General features: G+C 35.6%; 1 protein-coding gene across 4 annotated transcripts in view; it reads right to left on the minus strand.

Annotated features, from left to right (window-relative positions):
* Positions 1-25,751, minus strand: part of CUX1 (cut like homeobox 1) — a 657,906-nt gene that overhangs the window by 326,445 nt on the left and 305,710 nt on the right. For all 4 annotated transcript variants that reach the window (XM_053706261.1, XM_053706258.1, XM_053706259.1 and 1 more), the window contains exon 9: positions 337-385. In XM_053706261.1, coding sequence (XP_053562236.1) covers positions 337-385 — 49 coding nt within the window. The remainder of the gene's footprint in view (positions 1-336; positions 386-25,751) is intronic.

The raw sequence follows: 25,751 nt of genomic DNA on the forward strand, positions 1-25,751 counted from the left end.
CAACATTTGCTGAAGAGGTTTGCAATTCAAATATTTTAGATATTTTTTAAAATAGGTTGAAGTTTTATATATGTATATATATCCCTGTGTAGTTAAAGTGTGAATAAAGAAACAAAAAAACATCTTCTATGAATAATGTGAGGATGTAGTTAGTAAATTACTTGAGTTATCCGTTTTGCTTTTGCAATTCATGTCTTTGCGTCCTGTGCCATTATCGTTTTAATGTTGCTTGTTGTGGGTGAAGAAAGAACCGACACTTTGTACTATAGCAGTTCATCTCTGAGTCATTTTATATTGCCATTAAACTACAAGTTATGTAACACATAGAAATCCTACCTGATTGGCTCTTTCAAGGTCAGTCATGATCATCTCAATCTCATCTGCCCTGAGAGAGAAACAAACACAAGAAATGAATGAGTAGGAAATCAAACAAACATTATAAAACATCACTTGCGTTTTTTATGGGCAAATGCATACATGTACGGATATTCTAAATAACATTATATAAACATAAGATAACAATATATATGCATTTCCTTGTTATAATGCAACTATTAAGGGGACATGATCAGCCCAAATTATTAATCTTCAAATTAAAGGGACACTGAACCCACATTTTTTCTTTCATGATTCAGATAGATCAGCAATTTTAAGCAACTTTCTAATTTACTCCTATTATCAATTTTCCTTCGTTCTCTTGCTATCTTTATTTTAAAAAGAAGGCATCTAAGCTAAGGAGCAAGACAATTTTTGGTTCAGAACCATAGACAGCACTTGTCTATTGGTGCTGTCCAATCAGCAAGGACGACCCAGGTTGTGAACCAAAAATGGGCCGGCTTCTAAACTTACATTCTTGCTTTTCAAATAAAGATAGCAAGAGAATGAAGAACATTTAATAATAGGAGTAAATTAGAAAGTTACTTAAAATTGCATGCTCTATCTCAATCATAAAAGAAAAAAATTGGGTTCAGTGTCCCTTTAATTTGCAACCCAGAACATTGTCACCTGTCCAATATTTAAAGGGATAGTGTACTGTAAAATTGTTTTTCCCTTAATGTATTTCCAATTACTTGTTTTGTCAGTTGCAGAATATAAAATGTATGAGAAATTGTTTTTAGGTTTATTTGTGTAAATTAAATAGCTGGTTTTGTTCTTTGCAACCACAGCCCATTAAAATAGGTTGAGCTTGCAGGTAAAACCAGATCTCACAATTTTATTACTCTCTTTACACACACACACAAACACACACATATACTTCTTTATCTTATACCTGTCTGTAAACCAAAGCCCAATCGAGAGAACAATGGAAAATGAAAATGTTATTACTTATCTCTTCTACACCCTACTGTGGGTGCAATTTCTTCTGCTGGCTGTGTTTACATAGTTTGTCAATAACATATACTTAAGTATAGAAAATTTCTGTACAGATAGGGATACCACAGGCTATATCAGCTATTTCAAATGCCAAAATAATGGTAAAGGAGCTATTTGTAAACAATTTAATACATTCAGTCAGGTAAAATGGATCATTGGGAATAAATGAAGGGGGTGAAAAATGTAAGGTAAACTGTCCCTTTAACGCAGCCAATCTATCTTGTGCATGGCACTTGTACTGTATAATATCAAGAAAACAATATAACTATAAGGTTTTTTTTTATATACGCTAATGTTCTAAGGCTTGTAAAAACATGGTTGAAGGATAGAAAGAAGTCATTATTCAGATATAGCATGCAGTTGTTGGTATCCTTTATTAAGTAAACCTAGGAAGGGTGACATCAGCTTAGGAGTGTGCACATGTATTTAGCATTCTGCAACTATGTAAAACATTGCCATAAACAATCTGCCAGGCGGCTAAAGACATGTGCACGCTCCTGAGATCACCTAGGACAGTGATGGCTAACCTTTGCACCACAGATGTTTTGGAACTTCATGTCCCATAATCAGGGGCGTATTTATGCAGAGGCCTACAAGGCCGGTGCCTAGGGCGGCAGATTTGAGGGGGCGGCGGCACTGGCACTATGTTGGCAAGGTTGGCGTTATTAGGTTATTATTTTATTAAAAAAGAATAATAAAAAAAATTCCCGTTCGGCGGTCACGTGACCCGGCTTTTGCCGACGTCACGTGACGTTTTACTACTTCCGCCCGCCTTCCTTTCAGCTCACACGCCGCCCGCACTGGAGGGAGCAACACACATGTGCACACACATGATCGCTGAGCACTGTGAGCAGGCAGGCATTGGACTCCCCATAACCCCAGCAGCGGTACCCGGGCTGTAAGTAAATCACAGTCAGTGAGTGACAGATGAGATCATGTGACAGTAAGAGGCAGAGCTCAGAGACGGTGAGACCAGACGACGTCGACTTACACACGCAGCAGACAGAGCCTTGGCTGATACTAGAGAGTGACAGAGGACTGGTCGGACATAGTTGAGAGTGCAGAGTTTGCAGACACAGACGGTCACGACGCACTGCAGTTCAAAAATGTAAAGGTATTTTTTGTTTTTGGGGGTCATTGCGCCACTTTTGTGTACTTACTAAGTCTTACTTACTACTTTGAATTTTGAAAAAATGTGAGCCTGGAGCGGGCAGTGGGCATTGCCTGGTGACAGTGAGTGCTTGGTGAGATTTTCATTTTGACCATGGAAGGCAGAGGCCGGGCACACATCACAGACATCATATCATAAATAATGGATGGGGGATAAATGGAATAATATGCACTGTGGGGCCTGGGCAGTCAGTCATAGGAAGGGAAAGTAAAAGGATTTTATTTTTTTCTTATTTAGTTTAAATTATTTGTGTCTTGCTGCTGCGAGTCTTGAAAATGATAATTTAGAGTAGAGTAGTGTACTGAGTTACTCTGTACATAATGATGATCTAATCATGTAAATAAAACTAGATGGATGGTACTTTCAAGGATTGGTTGATGTCTGATCTAGAATATGCTGCCTGCTTAAATATTATCTATTAATAATTGCAATAATAATCAAATCTGCAATTCTGTGCTAGTGGCTGCTTCTTTAGAGCCTGCTTTATTTAAATACCATTGCTATCCTTGATGATCTGATTATCCCATCCCTCCTTACTTTGTTCCAAACAGCTCTGTATGAGTGTATTTATGTGTATGGATGGTACTTTCAAGGACTGGTTGATGATCTAGAATATGCTCCCTGCTTAAATAGTATCTATTAATAATTGCAATAATCAAATCTGCAATTCTGTGCTAGTGGCTGCTTCTTTAGAGCATGCTTTATTTAAAGATTCCCAGAATCCCATGCCAATACCATTGCTATCCCTGATGATCTGATCCCATCATTCCATCCCTCATTACTTTGTTCCAAACAGCCCTGTATGAGTGTATGTGGATTATGTATATATGATATTAATTTATTCTTGATTTAATTTCTTGTGCCCTGCTTTTTTTCCTGAAAAAAAAAAAAAAATCTAAATCCATAGGGGGGGGGGGGGGGAGCAGCAGGATTCTAAGTGCCTAGGGCAGCACAAAACCTAAATACGCCTCTGCCCATAATGCTTAGGCACTCTGCAGGCTAGATGAGCATCATTGTAAATGTAGTTCAGAAACACCAGGAGTGCCAAGGTTGGCCATCACTCACCTAGGATGACTCTTTAACAAGGGATACCAAGAGAACTAAGCAACATAGATAAAAGAAGCAAACTGGAAAGCTCTTTAAAATGTCATGCTGTATCCAGTTCATTTAAGTTTAATACTGTTTTACTGTCCCTTTAAGCACTGCTTCAACTATTCACACTGATAAACCATTACCAGTACAGAGATATATAGATGACACACAGATAGATCATTTAAACTACTATTATCAATTATTTGTAAAGTGCTACTATTTCCAAAGCTCTGGGCTTCAGAATCGCTGCCCAAAGTTTAAAACCAATATAAAATATGGAGCACTAGGTTGAGCAAATATGGAAACAAACCCATCTCTTTCACCAGGTCCTAGATTAAATATTAGGTGTTCACTATATCATTTGCACATTTTAAAACTAGTGAGTCTCAAATTAGAAACAATTAAACCAATTCCATATTTAAAGGGATATACAAATGTAAAAAGAAAACGCTCTAATGTGTTAAAGTATTTTATTATTACACTATTGCTTGCACATAACTATGTGTTTAATCTCTGCAAAGGGGTAAACACATACTTAAAGTCAGCTCCAGAACAGCAATGCACTAACTGGGATCTAGCGGAACAAATCTAGTGAGCCAATAACAAGAGGCATAGATGTGTTGCCACCGATAACCAGCTAGCTGGACATGAAACCCAACATATTTATTTCATGATTCAGATAGATAAAACAAATTTAAAAAAACATCCCAATTTACCTCTATTATCTAATTTGCTTCATTCTTTAGATATCCTTTGTTAAAGAAATAACAATGCACATGGGTGAGCCAATCACACAAAGCATCTATGTGCAGCCACCAATCAGCAGCTACTGAGCCTATTTAGATATGCTTTTCAACAAAGGATATCAAGTGAATGAAGCAAATTAGATAACAGATGTAAATTGGAAAGTTGTTTTAAATTGCACGCTCTTTCTACATCATTAAAGAAAAAATGTGGGTTTCATGTCCCTTTTTTTTTTTTTTTTAAAGTATTTATTTATACATGCCATCAGTGTAAAAGATATACATAATATAAAAAATTGCAGGCCTCGCAGGGCAACATTTTCAGTGGATACAGCAAAACCAAAAAAAAGTCTGTAATAATAAACAAAAAGAACAAATACAGTTACATCCACCAGACAGACAAATCCACTTTCTCTAAGCTTAATAATCCCAAAAAATAATTGTTGCAAAATCTGCTCTTTACACATCTGGCATATTTTATTCTTAAAGGACCAGTCAACACAGGAAATTTGCATAATCTACAAATGCAAGATAACAAGACAATGCAATAGCACTTACTCTGAACTTCAAATGAGTAGTAGATTTTTTTCTGACAATTTTAAAAGTTATGTCTTTTTCCACTCCCCTTGTATCATGTGACAGCCATCAGCCAATCACAATTGCATACACGAACCATGTGACAGCCATCAGCCATTCACAAATGCATACACAGTTATTCTTGCACATGCTCAGTAGGAGCTGGTGACTCAAAAAGTTTAAATATAAAAAGAATGTGCGCATTTTGTTAATGGAAGTAAATTGGAAAGTTGTTTAAAATGGCATGTTCTATCTGAATAATGAAAGTTTAATTTTGATTGAGTGTCCCTTTAACCTAAAAAACCAGGGATAAAAAAAGAGAAAGCTGAAAAGAAGAGGAAAAAAAAAAAAAAAGGCCTCATACGCCCCCCCCCCCCCCCACACTCTCCTCAGCAGCATGTCAAATATCCAAAATATATCCTCATTATTTCAATTCCGGAATATACTATTATAGGTCTCTATAACACCTAATCCATTCCGCCGGGAAATCACCAAGTAGAACCAGATCAATGAAACTATCTGAACTGAAAAATGGATATAGGATAGTTGAGCTCCTTCTGGATATGACTTAATAATCGGTAACCATCTTAATAAAAACTTCCTAACTTCTCTTTCACTAGCTTCTCTCAGGTGGAAGGATTCAAAGATTATTTGCATCTGGATTTCTTTCACAAATACTGAGAAGCCCGGCATCTTTTTAGCTTTCCAGTTCTTTAATATAAGGTGTCTAACAAGGAGGATGATTACATTTAAACTTTTTCTATATGGAGATGACACCCAAGTGGAATGATCGAGAAAAAAAATGGTGTCTGCATCAAAATAAATATTAGTTCTATACAGACTATTAAACCAAAAACCTACCTTTTTCCAAAACTGGTAAATTCTGGGGCAGGATACAAACGTGTAGGCTGTCTGCATAAATATAGCAGCATCGTGGACAAGAAAAAGTTTGATTAAGATATATTTTAGACATTCTCTGAGGTGTATAATAAAAATTATGCATTACTTTCATATGACTCTCTTTCCAGCTTATTGGTATTTGAAGTGTATTGATTGATTTACAGCTAGCTCTTATTTTTTCTAGATCAACTCTATGGGTCACTAATCTCCATTTTAGATTAAGGTTTTCCAGCCAGGAGTCGCTTTGTTTGGTCAACATAATACTGTAAAGAAGTGAAATTGAAGGTGATTTAATTCTAGAGATAGTAATACTAGATCTTAACTCAGACCATGCAATTGCCTCAATGCCATTCCACTTCTTAGATTTTATAAAATGATAAATTTGAAGATAGGCGTAAAAATTATTACTTGGTAGATCAAACTGACATCTTAAATTATCAAACACTTCTATTTGTCCATCATCTGTAAAAAATTGGTGGACTGCTTTGAGACCCTTATTAGCCCAACTTCTAAATACCTTCTGATTAATCCCGGGAAAGAACTCAGGATTACCCAATAAGGGCAAGTATTCCGAGAAAGAGTGCTCTGCACCGATTACAGAACAAAGATTTTGCCAAGCAGAGATTATATTTTTAATTTAAATTAAACTCTTAATATTACTGGGTAGTTCTTTTATGGTTATATGTAATAAGGCTTTAAGAGAAAATGGAAAAATCATAAAACTTTCAATTTCTTTGGATGAAAACCAATTTGTTTCTGCAAGCCAGTCTACTGCAATTTTCCCTAGGGCAGCAACATTATAAAACTTAATATTAGGTAGAGCTAAGCCGGCCGCTTCACGAGAATACATCAGCTTTTCCAGCGCAATTCGCGGCTTTTTCTTATGCCAAATAAATTGGGAGAATTTTGCATATAATTTCTGTAGGTCCGTTTTGGTCAAAAATAAAGGTAGGTTCTGGAGAGGGAAAAGTAAACGGGGAAAAATAATTGTCTTAATAAGATCAACCTTAGCTGACAATGATAAAGGTAATACAGCCCACAACTTCAAATTTTCTGTAATAAGGGCTTAAAATTAAGACCACACCATTTTTCTGGATTTCTATGCAGAAATATCCCTAAATATCTTAGTATTGCAACTTCTTTAAATGGGGTATTAATTGTCCTATTATTATATTTAGAAATCCACATCAATTCACTTTTATGAAAGTTCACCTTATATCCGGAAAAAGAACTAAAAAGATTCAAAGAATCCAAGATTATAGGGATAGAGTTGGATGTATTATACAAAAAGATTAACAGATCGTCAGCATATAATAAGGTTTTCAGAGAGGTTTTACCAAAATTGACCCCTTCCATCACTTCCCTTAGCCAGATCGCAAGAGGTTCAAGTGCCAAGTTAAAAAGGAGGGGAGAGAGGGGATAACCTTGCCTAGTACCTTTTTGCAATCTTATACCGGGAGTAAGAGTGTCATTAATCAGAAGATAAGAAATAGGAGAATGATATAAGTTACGCACAAATTGGAGAAATTGGTTTTTAAAACCAAATCTCTCAAGCGTCTGAAATAGATAGTCCCATTCTATGGAGTCAAATGCCTTAACCGCATCCAACGTTAAGAGCGCAATATCATGATTAAATCGTTTACTAATATCTTTATTTGAATTCCATATATGATCTATAAGGGTAATAATTTTCCGAATATTTCTCAATGAATTTCTTGAAACCAGGAATCCCGTTTGGTCTTGATGTATAATTTTATCAAGACATTTCATTAATCTGGAAGCTAAGATAGAAGTTAGTATCTTATAATCTATATTTAGTACCGATATCGGTCTATATGAGGCCGTATCTTCAAGATCTTTATCTTTTTTGGTATTAATGAAATATTAGCGACCGCAAAATATTCTGAGAGTGGGCTACCACCGATAAAATAATTATTAAAAAGTTTTTCCAGGGTGGGCTTAATCTCTTCCGCTAAAAATTTTTAAAACTCAGTGGGGAGAGCATCGGGACCGGCTGCTTTATTTACTCTAGTTTTATCGATTGCATCCCCTATCTCCTCCAATGAAATGGGGGCATTCAAAGCTTCAAGAAAGTCATCTGCCACTTGGGGGATTTTTATTTGGGACCAAAATTTCTCTTGATTCTGTCTATGGTCACTGGTCTGGGAATATACATTTTTATAGTATGAAAAGAAAACATTATTAATATCTGTTACTTCAGTATATCTATTGCCTTGATCTTTAATTGATAGAATATAGTTCTTGTTCTTCCTGCTTCTAATTAAATTTGCCAAATGTTTTGCAGAGCAACCGTAATAGCCCTTATAGCATAGATTAAGTTTAGTCTCCTCCTCTAAGGAATTCTGTTTAAAGAATATATACCTTTCTGCTCTGGTCCTAGAATAGCTCTCCCAATGGGAGTGCGTTGGGTCCATAATATATTTCTTATAACTGTTTCTAACTTGATTGGCCAATTGGACTTCTCTCATTCTGTCTGGTTTCATGTCCCTTTAATGCTCCTGAGCCTACCTGGGTATCCTTTTTTTAACAAAGGAAAGAAAGAGAAGGGAGACATTTGCATAATCAGGACCATGTGATTTTAAATTTCATGTCCCTGCAATAAATGTCATCAAAAAGCACAAAAATCGCCTCTAATGAATGCTGCAAAAAAAGAAAAGGAACTATGCCCCTTTACATGGCACCAAGTTGCTCCTTGCTCTCAAGCAACGTGTTCTGTAATCTCTAATTGTAACTATTTACATTACAAGTTCTTTTGTTTCAGCTTAACTACAAATAGTGACTAATTATAGGTCAGCACTGTAAATATGAATTCATCTTAGTCCATAAATTCATAAATATTTGTATCCACGACTGCTTCTCGAGATCAGGACTGTGTGCTTTTGTATTGGTATTTTAAATGATTTTATATTAAACTTTTTAATGGGATGCTACTTTTTGTGAACCTGGCAAGTGTTCTGCCCAATTTTGGTAAAGTTATTCTTATAGCTGAAAGTATTCAATTTGCTCTACAAAATGAAAGCAGTGTGCTGCTAATTTCCAATTGTACTCAGTTAATGACAAACCAAATATTTCTTAAACAGATAATAAAGTGATCTTGTAGATTTTATATATATATATATATATATATATTATATTGTATATACTCAAAACAATTTGTCTGATATTGTGAAAATACTGTGAGTGTTGCAGTTTGATAATTGCCATTATATATATATATATATATATATATATATACACACTTGCCATTAGATACACACACATATATATATATATATACATACACACACATATGCACATATACAGTATATATATACACATACACACATTACACACATATGCACATATACAGTATATATATATATATATATATTTATATATATACATACATACACACACATATACAGTATATATATATATATATATATATATATATATACACATACACACACATATGCACATATCCAGTATATATATATATATATATATACACATACATACATACACACACATATGCACATATACAGTATATATATATATATATATATATATATATATATATATATATATATATATACACATACATACACAGTATATATATATATATATATATATATATATATATATATATATATATATATATATATATACTGTATATATACATACACACACATATGCACATATACAGTACAGGTAGCCCTCAGTTTACGCCGGGGTTAGGTTCCAGAAGGAATGGTTGTAAATTGAAACCGTTGTAAATTGAAACCCAGTTTATAATGTAAGTCAATGGGAAGTGAGCAGGGATAGGCACAAACCAAGGCTGTGGCGGACATTTTCTAAAGTAAAGACCTTAGTGAAGGACACCAAGGTACATTTCAAATTAAAAACATTATTTTATAGTGCTGGGTGTTATTATACTGATGCAGATACCACTGACCCTATAACCAGCTCTGGCTATACCCATGTGCCAGTGTCACTACTGTGTCATTATATAGTGCTGGGTGTTATTATACTGATGTAGATACCACTGATCCTATAACCAGCCCTCCTCTGGCTATACCCATGTGCCAGTGTCACTTCTGTGTCTTTGTATAGTGCTGGGTGTTATTATACAGATGCAGATACCACTGACCCTATAACCAGCCCTTGTCTTGCTATATGCATGTGCCAGTGTCACTACTGTGTCTTTGTATAGAGCTGGGTGTTATTATACTGATGCAGATACCACTGATCCTATAACCAGCCCTCCTCTGGCTATACCCATGTGCCAGTGTCACTACTGTGTCATTATATAGTGCTGGGTGTTATTATACTGATGCAGATACCACTGATCCTATAACCAGCCCTCCTCTGGCTATACCCATGTGCCAGTGTCACTACTGTGTCATTATATAGTGCTGGGTGTTATTATACTGATGCAGATACCACTGATCCTATAACCAGCCCTCCTCTGGCTATACCCATGTGCCAGTGTCACTACTGTGTCATTATATAGTGCTGGGTGTTATTATACTGATGCAGATACCACTGATCCTATAACCAGCCCTCCTCTGGCTATACCCATGTGCCAGTGTCACTACTGTGTCATTATATAGCGCTTGGTGTTATTATACTGATGCAGATACCACTGACCCTATAACCAGCCCTCCTCTGGCTATACCCATGTGCCAGTGTCACTTCTGTGTCTTTGTATAGAGCTGGGTGTTATTATACAGATGCAGATACACATCCAGTATTTCACTCAGGCTTTATTTATTCCATAACTTATCCCCCAATATCGCTAGCAGTCTCTTGACAAGCCACTAACTTTATTCACACTACATATTCTCCCTTTCCTATTATTTAATCAGAAAGAAAATATATACTAAGGGTGGGAATCACAACCTTAGCATATCTTTTCTTTCTAATTAAATACTACTTATAATAAACCTCAGGTGCTGGCTAAAGTGCTTTACCTTTGCATATAAAGCTCCAGGGACACAGTGGCAGCTTGCTTCTGGAATCTTCCCTCTCTCTCAGTCTCACTCAGAGTCATTTTCCAGGTACTAAGCGGCATCACATGGGAGTGGCTACAACCCTGCAAAACGTGGCGCCGCATGTGTCAAGGAGGAGTCAGGATCAGCATTCATCTGTCCTATTCCACCCTCCCCACAGCAAAATGGGCGGTGGACACTGCAAGGGACAGTCACGGACACCAGTGTCCATGTACGGACACCTTGCCTATCCCTGGAAGTGAGGGAGTTAGGTTCCAGGCCACTCTCAAAATTGGCATAAGTAACACCTAATACATTATTTTTAAAGCTTTGAAATGAAGACTTTAAATGCTAAACAGCATTATAAACCTAATAAAATAATCACACAACACAGAATATATAATTAAACTAAGTTAAATGAACAAAACATTTGCTAAACAGCATTATAAACCTAATAAAATAATCACACAACACAGACTTCACTTGCATTTTTCTGCAAACAGTTCTTTCTATGCATTCCAATCTGGACTGATTCATAGACAGGAAGATCTTGTTCCTTTAAAATCTGCTCGATAGCTCAGGTCTGGTTAAACTGATTAATTTCAGCTTGCTTGGCTTTGAGGCAACACAAGCAGACAGCTCCATCTACTGGCTATTTTAATAAATGCACTGCTTCTCAATGCTTTTCAATAGCAGTCACATGACTGGAAAAAAAGGTTGTTATTCTGAAACAGTGTAAATTGAACCGTTGTAAAACAAGGGCCACCTGGGTATATATATATATATATACACACATATGCACATATACAGTGTATATATATATATATATATATATATATATATATATATATATATACACACACATACACACACATATGCACATATACAGTATATATATATATATATATATATATATATATATATATATATATATATACACATAGTGTCATTATAATTTATATATCAACAATTAATTTATTAACAATTTGCAAAACTATTCGAAAACTCTGGTGAGTATTGTGTTCATGTTATCTCCTTTAAAGGAATAAGAAACCTAAAAAAAAATATTTTCTGATTCAGACAGAGCAAACAATTTAAAAAAAAATTTAGTTTTATTATCAAATTTGCTTTGTTCCAATGATATTCTTTGTTGAACAGATACATAGGTAGGTGTCTGGAGCACTACATGGCAGGAAATAGTGCTCTTCCAAATGGATAACATTCATGCAAAATTTCTGCCATATAGTGTTCCAGAAATGGGCAGGCTCAAAAGCTTATGTCCCTGCTTTTTAACAAAAGATACCAAGAGAAAAAGAAAATGTGATAATAGAAGTAAAATTAGAAAGTTGTTAAAAATTGCATGCTCTATCTGAATCGCGAAAGACAAGTTTTGGGTTTCATTTCCCTTTCATTTTGCAGCGGGTTTAGGCATTTTACAGCATTTGGATGGAGACATTTAGGGAGTACAGAAGCAAAACAAAAAACAAAGGTATTTTATAGTAAAAGCATGTAATATAAACAAACACAAACTGAAAAGTTGTATTTTTTATACTACACAATACAATCTTTTATAATACACTCTCTAAGTATTACGTGACTGAAACTACAGTTTCAATTTCAATTTCAAATGCACCAAACAGGTACACAATACCTTAAACCTTTTGTGGGACTATCAGTAATTTTGTTATTAATTCATATTTCATTTTTACAAGGGTGAATAATCTAGTGTTTGAAATTTACTACCCCACCCACCGATTATTCCCCAATAAAAAACTAGAACATTCATAAACTCTTTTGCAAGCATTCCATTTCTACACAAAAGAACAAGCTGTTGCAACATTTGTTTTAACTTAAATTACCATAATCCAGATTTATTTTATGCTTGCACTAGTAATATTGTGACATTAAATATATATATATATATATATATATATATATATATATATATATATATTGTACAGTTTTATTTGATGTAGGTTTGATTATTAAAGGGACATTATACACTTATTTTTGCTTTGCGTAAATGTTTTGTAGATGATCTATTTATATAGCCCATAAAGTTTTGTTTTTTTTAAAAGATTTTTTTTTCAGACTAACCAAGCCCCAAAGTTTTAGGAGAATACTGATGTATACCTACTCCAGCTTGCTCCTGTTTGTGTAAAGGGTCTTTTCATATGCAAAAGAGGGGGAGGGGGAGTGTCTTATTTCCCACTTGCAGTGGGCTTTCCAGCTGCCTTTTCAACAGAGCTAAACTGAGAGCTTCTAAGTAAGTTTTTAAACAGTTTTATACTGGATTTTTATATCAGTTTCTGTGCATCTTATTCTTTATAGTAGTGTCTATTACATGCAGTTATATGAAAATGAGTGTCCCTTTAAGGTCTAGAATGGTATCAGACCTTTGCTCCAGGACACCCATGGCATATTTTATGTGACATCCTAAATTTCTTTATGTAAATAACTGTGGCACCCAAGACCTCCATTAATGTAATTCAAGAATATAAACATTAAAATACTTTCAACTAAGAAATATATTCTAAATGTACTTTAACAATTTGTGTCACGTTGAAAGCTGTAAGACTCCAATGTACTCCCCAAAATTTAACATGGGGGCTAAATCAATGTGCCGTGATCCTGTCTATATAGTAATAGATCCTTGCACAGTGTTTACTGGCATAGGAAGGGGTTAAATCACAGATTTGTTTTATTCAAAATAACACTATTAAATCCCTGTGCTGTGTATTAAAGGGACATGAAACCCAACATTTTTCTTTCATGATTCATATAGAGAATACATTTTTAAACAACTTTCTAATTTACTTCTATTATCTAATCTGTTTCATTCTCTTGGTATCATTTGTTAATGGAGCAGCATCACACTAATGGTTTCTAATTGAACACATGGGTGAGCCAATGACAATCGGTATATATATGCAGCCACCAATCAACAGCTAGAACCTAGGTTCTCTGCTGCTCCTGAGCTTGCCTAGATAAACCGTTCAGAAAAGGATAACAAGAGAAGGAAGCACATGAAATAATAGAAGTAAACGGGAAAGTTGTTTAAAATTGTATTCTCTATCTGAATCATGAAAGAAAAATGTTGGGTTTCATGTCCCTTTAATGGCAGAAGTAGTTAAAGGACCAGTCAACACAGTAGATTTGCATAATCAACAAATGCAAGATAACAAGACAATGCAATAGCACTTAGTCTGAACTTCAAATGAATAGTTGATTTTTTTTCTGACAATTTTAAAAGTTATGTATTTTTCCACTCCCCCTGTACCATGTGACAGCCATCAGCCAATCACAAATGCATACACGTACCATGTGAAAGCCATCAGCCATTCACAAATGCATACACACTTATTCTTGCACATGCTCAGTGGGACCTGGTGACTCAAAAAGTTTAAATATAAAAATACTGTGCACATTTTTTTTAATGGAAGTAAATTGGAAAGTTGTTTAAAATGGCATCCTCTGTCTGAATAATGAAAGTTTAATTTTGATTGAGTGTCCCTTTAAATCCCTGCTCTCTTTATGCTAGTTATAAAAATAGGGTTAAATCACTGGTGTGTGTGTTACTGGGGAAAAGGGGGTTAAACACAGTTCCTTAAAAAAATGACTTGTTCAGCTGTGATTGATCAGAAATAAGAAATCATTGTAAAATCTAGGTGAGAGAACAGCCTTTTTAAGATCAGTGGAATTAATGTGCAATTTATTAAGAGGCCGTATTTCATTCATGTTTCTCTACTTTCAAAAAACCTTGAACATTTTGCAGACTAATTCTGTTATAACGTACAATAATGCAATATACAATATAATATGCCGTGTAAGTGACAATCCTTATCTAGGTACGATAACAAAGGTGTTTTATATTCCCCGGGTTTGGCACAAATTTGTTTATAATTGGGCTGTAAAGTTTCACGCTGAAAGATTTTCCTCTCTTATCAAGATTATAATCACTATGTCTGATTATCATAACAGTACAATGATTTTAACCCTCATAGCTATATGGAAACACAGCACACAGATGGCAAATATTTCTGGAAATCGAATTTATTGATCATCTAAATGTTCTACATACTTGTCAACCCTGGTAAATAAGCTAAGCTCTCATTAGAATACATCTTTATTAAAGGGCCGTTATAGTGAAAACTTTAAATGCTCTCTTTCATTAGAGCATGCAATTTTATCACTATAAATCCTACAATGCTATGTATTAAATCAACACAGTGGACACATAAGTAAAGTACTCAACAGGAACAGCAGAAAACTGCTGGTCCCGCACCAAAACTGCATCAGATACAGTGCTAGATTAGAAGTGGTGTGTTAATAGTTATGCAGTTGCGAAAAAGGGTTTATCGCGGGTGTTTGCGCGCATCTGGTTTTCCACTCGTAATACAAGTTGAAAAGTTGTAAAAGCGATCCCTTATGCACAATCCCGATTTACGCTAGAATAATTACCACATCCTCAGAGCTCTAGTAAACTGTATTGCGAAACACAAAAATGTCACAAAACATATAAAAAATACATTACAAAGTACAGTTACACTCATAATAACACCAGCTAATAAAAATTATTAAAAAACAAAAAAAAAGCTTACAGATATGAGGTGTCAGGTGGCAAAGGGCTTTAGCATATAAATACATCCATATGCATGTCTAAAGATGTATGTGTATGTATAGATATATGTTTATTTTATATACACATATAAACAGATAAATACATATGCATACATACAGTATCTCACAAAAGGGAGTACACCGCTCACATTTTTGAAAATATTTTATTATATCTTTTCATGTGACAACACTGAAGAAACAGCCTGTATAACAGTGTAAATTTGCTGTCCCCTCAAAATAACAACACACAGCCATTACTGTCTAAACCATTGGCAACAAAAGTGAGTACACCCCTAAGTGGAAATGTCCAAATTAGGCCCAAAGTGTCATTATTTTGTGTGGCCACCATTATTTTCCAGCACTGCCTTAACAGTTCACCAGAGAGTCATAGGTTGCCAATAGAGTCCTCTTACACTCCTACATGATGACATCACGGAGCTGGTGGATGTTAGAGACCTTGCGCTCCCCCAACTTCCATTTGAGGATGCCCACAGATGTTCAATAGGGTTTAGGTCTGGAGACATGCTTGGCCAATCCATCACATTTACCCTCAGCTTCTTTAGCAAGGCAGTGGTCGTCTTGGAGGTGTGTTTGGGGTTGTTATCATGTTGGAATACTGCCCTGTGGCCCAGTCTCCGAAGGGAGGGGATGATGCTCTGCTTCAGTATGTCACAGTACATGTTGGCATTCATGGTTCCCTCAATGAACTGTAGCTCCCCAGTGCCGGCAGCACTCATGCAGGCCCAGATCATGACACTCCCACCACCATGCTTGACTGTAGACAAGACGCACTACTCTTTGTACTCCTCACCTGGTTGCCGCCAAACATGCTTGACACCATCTGAACCAAATAAGTTTATCTTGGTCTCATCGTACCACAGGACATGGTTCCAGTAATCCATGTCCTTAGTCTGCTTGTCTTCAGCAAACTGTTTGCGGGCTTTCTTGTGCATCATCTTTAGAAGAGGCTTCCTTCTGGGATGACAGCCATGTAGACCAATTTGATGCAGTGTGCGGCGTATGGTCTGAGCATTGAAATGCTGACCCCCCACCCCTTTAACCTCTGTAGCAATGCTGGCAGCACTCATACGTATATTTCCCAAAGACAACCTCTGGATATGAAACTGAGCACGTGCACTGAACTTCTTTGGTCGACCACGGCGAGGCCTGTTCTGAGTGGAACCTGTCCTGTGAAACCGCTGTATGGTCTTGCCCACCGTGCTGCAGCTCAGTTTCAGGGTCTTGGCAATCTTCTTATAGCCTATGCCATCTTTATGTAGAGCAACAATTCTTTTTTAAGATCCTCATAGAGTTCTTTGCCATGAGGTGCCATGTTGAACTTCCAGTGACCAGTATGAGAGCGTGTGAGAGCGATAACACCAAATTTAATACACCTGCTCCCCATTCACACCTGAGACCTTGTAACACTAACGAGTCACATGACAACGGGGAGGGAAAATGGCTAATTGGCCCCACTTTGGACATTTCACATTCCAATGTTCTATGTATTTTTAAATAGCTATTCCTATATATATATATATATATATATATATATATATATACCTGTATATCATGTCACTGCAGAAAAACTGTCTATCTTTGGATCTCTCCTATAAGGAAAGCTCCCACTACAGTTTCATTGTTTGCTGTGTGCCCTGATGGGAATTTATTTGGAACATACACTTGACAATCTTACACTAGTGAGTGCATTGGAACATTTCCCTATTTTGTACTTTTTCTAGAGAATCAGGCTGCAAATATCAAAAAATATTTCCATGTTTAGAAGGAGAAGTCTGTAGAATCGACACTCAGGTGCCAGCTATATTACTATACTTATGTTTAGGTTGACAAACCTTTTGGTTCCTGTGTTGCTTTGGTTGCTTTTATTCATTCCTTTATACCTTGAAAGTCATTTTGGATGGAACTTTTGTATATATTTGCAAGATTGTGATAAAAGACCTGGCAGCCAGATACTGCAGTAGTCAGACTAGGAAAAATAAAGAGTGATGGATCGCAGAAAAACTACAGTAGGATATAATATTGTTTTTTTCAATCTAGGACAAGAATCGTACAAACCTAATTGTGTTTCTTATGGCAGCTGGGGGGCTATGAAGTGTGGCTCGGGCAGAGTTCAGAAAGAGTGTGGGAAGTTAGGGGGGGGAGGTCTCTGGGTGAATAGAAGTGGTTATCACTTTCACTTTGTTAAAATAAAGATATAAACATAGTAGGAAATCAGAGCGAAAAAAAGTGATTCCAAATCACAGCAATGTTGTAAAAGCAGGACAATGAGGTCATCACAGGCTATAGATTGCAGCTTGATAAATTCTCCCTCCTATATAATGCAATTAAGAGTGTTTTAGCTACTGCATATACTAAAGACATCATATTAAATGATTTTTCTTTCTCCAGTTAAACTAAAAACATATTAATACAGACACACACACACCTTACTACCTCAGTTGCACTTTCATTTTGAAGCACACATTTTATATATAACTGAACTTAAAGGAAAAGTAAACTATGAGACATATCCATGCTTCATTTGCAAATATTCATAAAATAAGTATGACTTCATCTTTTTTTTTTTTTAATGCTATCGATATTGTACTTTTCTTTTTACCTTTCAAAACGAGCGCTCCTATCGCCGTAACTCTGCCTATATTTATTTATTTTGTGATGACATTTTGAATTAAGACCGTTTCAATTGGTCCCCCACTGGCGTCCCAACATACCCAATTACCGCCCACCAATGTAAATACGCATCAGCAACTTTGTTAATATTGCGGCCGTATCACATGCGCATCCGTGTAAAATGCATGCGCATTACCATTTTTGAAGGCATCTGTTTCAGCAATGCTAATTTGCGATCGTATCGACAATTTGACAAGTCGACAATTTTTTCATTATAATGTAAGTATATGGAATGTTATTTGGCTCATTTGCAATACTACATGAATCTATTTTGGCAAAATTTAAATGAATAACGCTGGTAATTAGTATAATCAAAATAATATATCAATGCCGAAAATGTAAAAGCTCTAGAGAATGTTACATTGTATTCCTTAAACTCTTTTATCATTTAAAATCATGTTTTGATGCAATGTTAAATTTAATATGGATATATTAATGAAAATTTACACGAACAACAAGTTATGCGCATGCGCGATATGACGAGATGAACACAAACGTGCACGAAGGTACACGTAAGAGCGGGTGGGACCAATCTTACGTGTAATGTACAGAGATACGGAAATGGTCGGGTGGGAGGAGCAACAACGGAATCGGGTAGGCGATTTATTATAGAAATAACTTAAATCATCATATTTATATAAAAAAAATTTAGCAACTGTAAATATCTCATATACAATTTATTTATTTTTTGCTATTCTTATGCGTTTTCTCCCTTTTGTAGTATTTTAAAATTGCTAAAATATCTCATGCAACTTGATACAATTAAGGCACAGTATAATATTCCCTTTTAATCTAAACATGAATAAAAAAAAATACAATTAAATCAATACAAATAATTTATCTAAAGATGGAGAAAATAACACCATGTTTAAACCCGCGCCTTAAAGATTATGTTAGAGTTTGCAGTCATAATGCTACATTCTATAACCTAGGTGATATACTCGGTTATAATGGAATCTATAAATGTAGGGAATTACTCCAAGATTGTCCCCTAGTGCCCGACATGGTGTCTAAATAACTTATGTGTGTAGAAAAAAAAAAAAAAAAAGGACAAATAACATCATACAGACAGCATCTGAAATGCAGGTCACAGCTCGGCATATGACCCACTAAGCAATCAAAGACATTGCCTGCAACCGTCACTCAAGGTTCAATCGTTTCTGTGCAGGACAAATTGAACAGCTGTGGCTCAGAGAATTAAGTGTACTGCATGATTCATTCCGTATCTATGGAGAGAACCACGTGAGAATGTTCTGTGCTTTGTGATGATTATAGGCTCTTCTGCAATAGATTAGGTTAAAAACTTCATCATTAAAAAATATAATGGTCACGGATTGTTTAACTACAAAACATCAGTGATATTTAGAAGTCTGTATGGTCACATAAATTATATAAATGCTGTGTAAAAGAAAACAAAATGCATACAAAATAATGGATAGTTTTATGTCAGGATATGGGAGGAGAATCAGAAAGTGCCACATGGTTCACAGTCTTTTGTAAAAAAATAAATAAATGCATTTCACTGCACGATCATCTGGTTGCATGAAAGCAGAGCTTGTCAATCACACCAGTTGGACCAGTACACAGTGATTTTAGAAATGGTGGAGAGGTTAGCCAGGAGTTATCCTGCAGCCGCAAGGGCCGTTCACAAATTTCCATTAGAGTAACATCGCCTATATATATACTTAAAGGGACGTGAAGTCAAAATTAAACTTGTATAATTCAGATAGAGCATGTCATTTTAAGACACTTTTAAATTCACTTCTATTTGCAAATGTGCTTCGTTGTCTTTGCATCCCTTGTTGAAAATGTATACGCACATATCCTGCACTAGTGGGAGCTAGCTGCTGATATTCATTAGAGTTTGTCACTTAAAACTTTGTCTTCAGCTTGTATGATGTTTGGATTTACAAAGCTGTTCAAATTATGTCAGAGATATAAACAAAAGATCAGGTTTTCTTTTTGTATGAAAAGCCACAAACATAGGTGGAATCAAAATATATGTCTCCTATATAAAAGTAAAACATAGAAGCTAATTCTAATGACTAATGTCTGCAAACAGGTTTTTTTTGTATATATAATATACACATATAGATAAATATATACACACAAACACATTGTGTCCCTTTAAAAGGTGCCTGAAACCCCAGCCTTGAAGGCTTCACAGGATGTAAGGCAAGAACATACATAAGTAGCAGGAAAGCACCCCTTTAAGAGAGGACAACTCTCTGCCTTGTCTGCTTATATAGTGCCACATACAGTCAGTGAATTTATTACATATGGAGATCAAATGCGCAGAACAGAAAACAGACGGTTTAAAATGAACAAATTCTTACCAACTTCACCCCAATTACACGTTGTTATATGTCAGAGTAGCTGCTGTACCGCAGTGGATGGTAAACTATTTTGGGACATCATTAAATAAACACTTGGGAGGCTGTGTCTGTTTTTGATTCCCCAGACTGATCCCTTTATGTCTGATGACCAGCTTACTATAACCAAAGAGGGGCATGTTTAAGCTGCCTTATTGTACTGGAGAGGCATGCCTATGTTGTGATGAAGTAAACGGTCTTCAGGACACTTTGTCTATCGCTTTCAAGTAACTGTCTGCTTGTCTGAAGTAAATATTTGCCTACTGTGGCTAAATTGTTAATTTTAAATGTTGGAATTACATGCTGTTTATCACCATGGCAACAACATAAAAAGGGCCCTACCATTCTGTATTAGTAGATGATGTATTAAATAAAGTCGGCATCAAGAAATATTTTTAACAAAAAATAACAACAATAACAATAAAGTATTAATCTAAACATTTTAGAATATTTTTTACCTACACAGAAAATAAAATCAATCAGTAATAAGTTAGAAGGTGAAGTAGAGGGATAAACAGACACACAGAAAGATGCCTAATTTTCACACATATACAACATCCAAATTAAAAAGCATGCCAAGGCCAAAAGCGAAGCACAATGTCCGCTTTATGAAAAGTCCTCATCTGTTTGTTGTAAAGCTTAGTATTTCTCAAACGGTGTGCTGTGAGAGGCAGATGTGTGTCCCCAATTTGATACCATAAAATATTTGAATTAAAATGACAGCGCACGTTTGCCTATTTGTACATTTATATTTGTATAAAAACGTTTGCCAGCCTAATATTTATGTATCATTAGTTTATTTTGCTGCAAAGGCTAAACTAAAACACCACAATCGACCACTAGTAATACGACAATGATTACGTCACCAAGTTCTGAGAACTGTATGGGGTTATATGATTGGGTGTGGTTGTGTGGCATGAGAGTCTGACCTAGAATCATAAATGATTAATATAAATGGTGTGTGTACATGAGGTAAAATGTCTTGTATGTGGGGAAGACACTTGCAAACAAGTCCATGATAAGTAAGTTAAAAAGACACCTTAAAACGATTTGGTCACACATCTTACTATAAAAAGATATATATTATAATAGAATATGAATATATTCAATGTGGTGTAAACTATAAAATACTATACATGTATGGTTAATTACACAAGACTCCAGCATTAAAGGGTAGTAAACGTTAATTTTTTTTATAAAACAATTTTTTTTAAAATAAAGTCTCTATACCCCTATACAAGGAATTGAAAACAAAAGTTTTCAATCTTTATATTTTACCTCCAAAATAGGAGCTCAGCTTCTAGTGCTTAGAGACGATTGGCAGAACAGACTGGGGGACAGCTCCACTTTTACAGATAATATAAAGATTGAAAACTATTGTTTTCAACCCTTTTTATGGGGGGGGGGGGTATGGTGGCTTTCTTTTAATAATAATTAACTAGAAACAAAACAAAAACCTAAATGTTTACTGTCCCTTTAAGAAAAAAAACAGGGTGGGGCCACAGTCTGAAAATGTTTGAGAGCCACTGACATGGGCTCATTGGTGGGGTACAGGAAGAACTAGTGATCGGCTGTCCAACCTCTTTTTTTAATGGTTGAATATAGAGCAGGATTTGTTTTTATTTCAGCTTCCAGCTTAATCGGATTAGGCAAATGATATTAACTCACCAGTTCAAGAAGAGAAATCCTGAAACATTGGCCGTTTGTGGCTTTCAAGGTCTCAGCTGAGCCAACTGAATTCAGACCTTATACAGCACTTCATTAATCCCCCTGAAGCCTCAGTGTACTATTTTCCTGAAGTATATGCTAGTTTAAACACCACAATATACATTGCACTCTCTTTTACCTCATACATTTGCCCCTTTATTCACTACTTATCTATTCACACGCAGCAGTATAATTATTCGTCTTTTTGAGATCTCAGAAACTGCATTATCAATGCTCTGAATGATTGATTTAACACTCCCCCTGTCTGTGTTCTTCTATTGTCAGTCTCCCTGTACCTTTCACCTCAGTCGCCTCCATGATTTTATGCCAACCAACCCCCTTCCTAAGAACCCTATATCAGTTTTCATCCTACTAAATATTCTGTGTTTCAAGTGGTTATTTGTTAATTCCATCAACTTGATCAGTATAGCCTCAGATCACTTAAAGGGACAGGAAACCCCAACATGTTCTTTCATGGTTTTGATAAAACACACAATTCTAAACAACTTTCCAATTTACTTCTATTATCAAATTTGCTTCATTATCTTGTTATCCTTTGCCAGCTAAACACATCTAGTTAGCCAATCACAAGAGACAAATGTATGCAGGCACCAATCAGCAGCTAGCTCCCACTAGTGTAGGATATGTGTGTATTCTTTTTCAACAAGGGATACCAAAAGAACAAAGCACATTTGAAAATAGAAGTGAATTTAAAAGTGTAATAAAATGAAATGCCCTACCTGAATAATGCAAGTTTAATTTTGACTTTCCTATCCCTTTAAAAGTTGCTTTTCAAAATGGATTGTCAGTCCGAAAAAATGTAATTACTGCTTACTGCAATATTTTGGTCCTTAAAGGGACAATTTACAGTTAAAATGTTTTCTCCTTTGTTTGTTTATAATGACTTGTTACACCAGCTGCATGTTTTAAAACGTAGGCAAAACTGCTCTTTTAGGTTTATTTTCATATATAAAATAGTTGTCTTTGCTGACACCACACATCAATCAAACGGGTTGATCTTCCAGAGAAAGCAGACCTCATTAGCTTATCTGTCTATATCTACACAACATAATCCTTATAATATCTCAATATACACATACTGCAAAAATCAGCTTTTTAAAATGACAAAATAAAGGTAAAAGGGCAATTTATAAACAATTTATTACACTCCAGAACGTAAAATGGATTATTGGGAAAACATTTAAGTGGAAAAAAACACTGTATACTGTCATTTTAAAATAAAGTGGTGTAAACTGTACAGCTCCCAAACTGAAAAAAAAAAAACAATCCCTAAAACAACACAAAATGTTAAATGACTGAGCTCCCTTTTGGCAACCAACACTGCTAAATGAAACAACGGTACACAGACCTTCTCTTGCATTATGGCTGGTATATTTTTTAACTACAACAAATGACTGTACATGTTGCCTCTCTACTCCGCATTTCCCTAAGGAAAGATAGTTGGCAATTTTTTTAAATAGCAAAACACAAAGCTATGAGTCACAGGACAAAAATAACTTTTCTAACAGAAGGTCATTTGTTGTGAAATATGTATTTTTAATCAAATCACAGTTTACAGTACAAAAACTTAAACAAAAAAAGTTTTACTTATAACGTAGCGACTTATGATTTAACTATTTTTAGTTTGTATCCGATTTAACTAACCTGAAAATATTCCTGTCTGGTAGGAAACTGCAGGGTACACATATTAATAGATAGCTCACTTGTGATGTGAACACAGGTTTGCCATATAGGGCTCGATTTATCAAGCAAGGGCAGACAGGGGCGTACATATGCGTACATATGCGCCCCTGTCCGCCCCAGTTCGCCTCTGGCGGGCAGAAGTCCGCTGCTGGAATTCAGCATCGCACAAGAGCGCTATTTTGTGCTCTTGTGCAACACCGCCCCCTGCCTGAGCACAGCCAATCATGCGCGGGCAGGAGCTGTCAATCTCCCGTCGGACAAGACAGGGGAGATAGAAATTCTCCACCTATGTGGTGGAGAAGAGGCTAGAAAGCAGAAATCTAATGGCCGATACTTGATAAATACTAACTGCAGGTTCTCTTGTGAGAACCTGCAGTTGTAGCTGGTCGAACGGCTTGATAAATCAAGCCCATAATGAAGGTCAGGGAAATAGAAAATTGCCTAATTGTGAATAGTGAGGAGAAAAAAAGCCTAAACCTTTAACATGTTTATATTGCAACTTGTTTGACATTGTAAGCGTTATCCAATGAGATTTTTTTCTCTTCATTTGGACTAGAATATTACATGAAGAGATCAAATAGTGTGATACAAGAAGACAGAAAGTGACAATAAGCCGTAAGGATAGTGTGACAAATACAAATTAGTGCACATGAGCATTCAGATTTGAACAAATTAAAAAAAAAAAAAACACTGAATAATTGTTGCATTAATCTATAAATGATAAACATTTATTTAAAAAAAACAAACAAAAAAAAAAAAAACCATGAGGTTAAACCATTATTCTAAAAGACGTAAAAGGATTTTCTGCAGGCAAGAAATGTTTCAAATGTACCTTTTCAATAAAAAACTATCCAGCAATGTCTTTGTGAGTTGACTTATTCCTGTTTGAAAGTTGGCACTCTCACAAAACGGTTCAAAATTTTCAGATCCAGAACTGGCCTGAATGATTTTTCTTTCTTTGGGACAATGAATAGATTTAAATAAAAACCCCAGACCCTGTTCCTGAAATGAAACTGGTATAATTACCCCTAAAAGCTCTAGATCTGAAACACACTTCAGAAAGGTCTGAACCTTCACTGGGTTTGCTGGAACGCGTAAGAGAAAAAAATCTTCTTACAGGAGGTCTTACTCTGAATCCTATTCGATACCCTTGAGAGACAATGTTCTGAATACATTGATTTTGGACAGAAACTGCCCAAATGTCTTGGAAAAATCTTAATCTGCCCCCTACCAGCTGAGTTGGAATGAGGGCCGCACCTTCATGCAGACTTGGGGGCTGGATTTATCCCAACTTGAAGAGGGTTTCCAATTGGAACCAGATTCTTTGGGGGAAGGATTGGCTTTCTGTTCCTTATTCTGTCGAAAAGAACAAAAACTATTAGAAGCCTTAGATTTACCCTTAAATCTTTTATCCTGAGGTAAAAAAAACTCCCATCCCCCCGGTAACAGTTGAGATAATTGAATCCAACTGAGAACCAAATAAATTGTTAACCTTGGAAAGAAAGAGATAGTAATCTAGACTTAGATACCATGTCAGCATTCCAATATTTAAGCCACAAAGCTCTTCTACCTAAGATAGCTAAAGACATAGATTTAACATTAATTTTGATAATATAAAAAATAGCACACAGATAAAATGATTAGCATGTTGAAGCAATCGAACAATGCTAGACAAAACAGAATCTGTTTCCTGTTGCACTAAATTTTCCAACCAAAAAGTTGATGCAGCTGCAACATCAGCCATAGAAATGGCAGGCCTGAGAAGATAGCCAGAATATAAATAAGCTTTCCTTAGATAAGATTCAAGTTT

This window comes from Bombina bombina, chromosome 3, assembly GCF_027579735.1.
Source record: "Bombina bombina isolate aBomBom1 chromosome 3, aBomBom1.pri, whole genome shotgun sequence".
NCBI classification, from domain to species: Eukaryota; Metazoa; Chordata; class Amphibia; order Anura; family Bombinatoridae; genus Bombina; species Bombina bombina.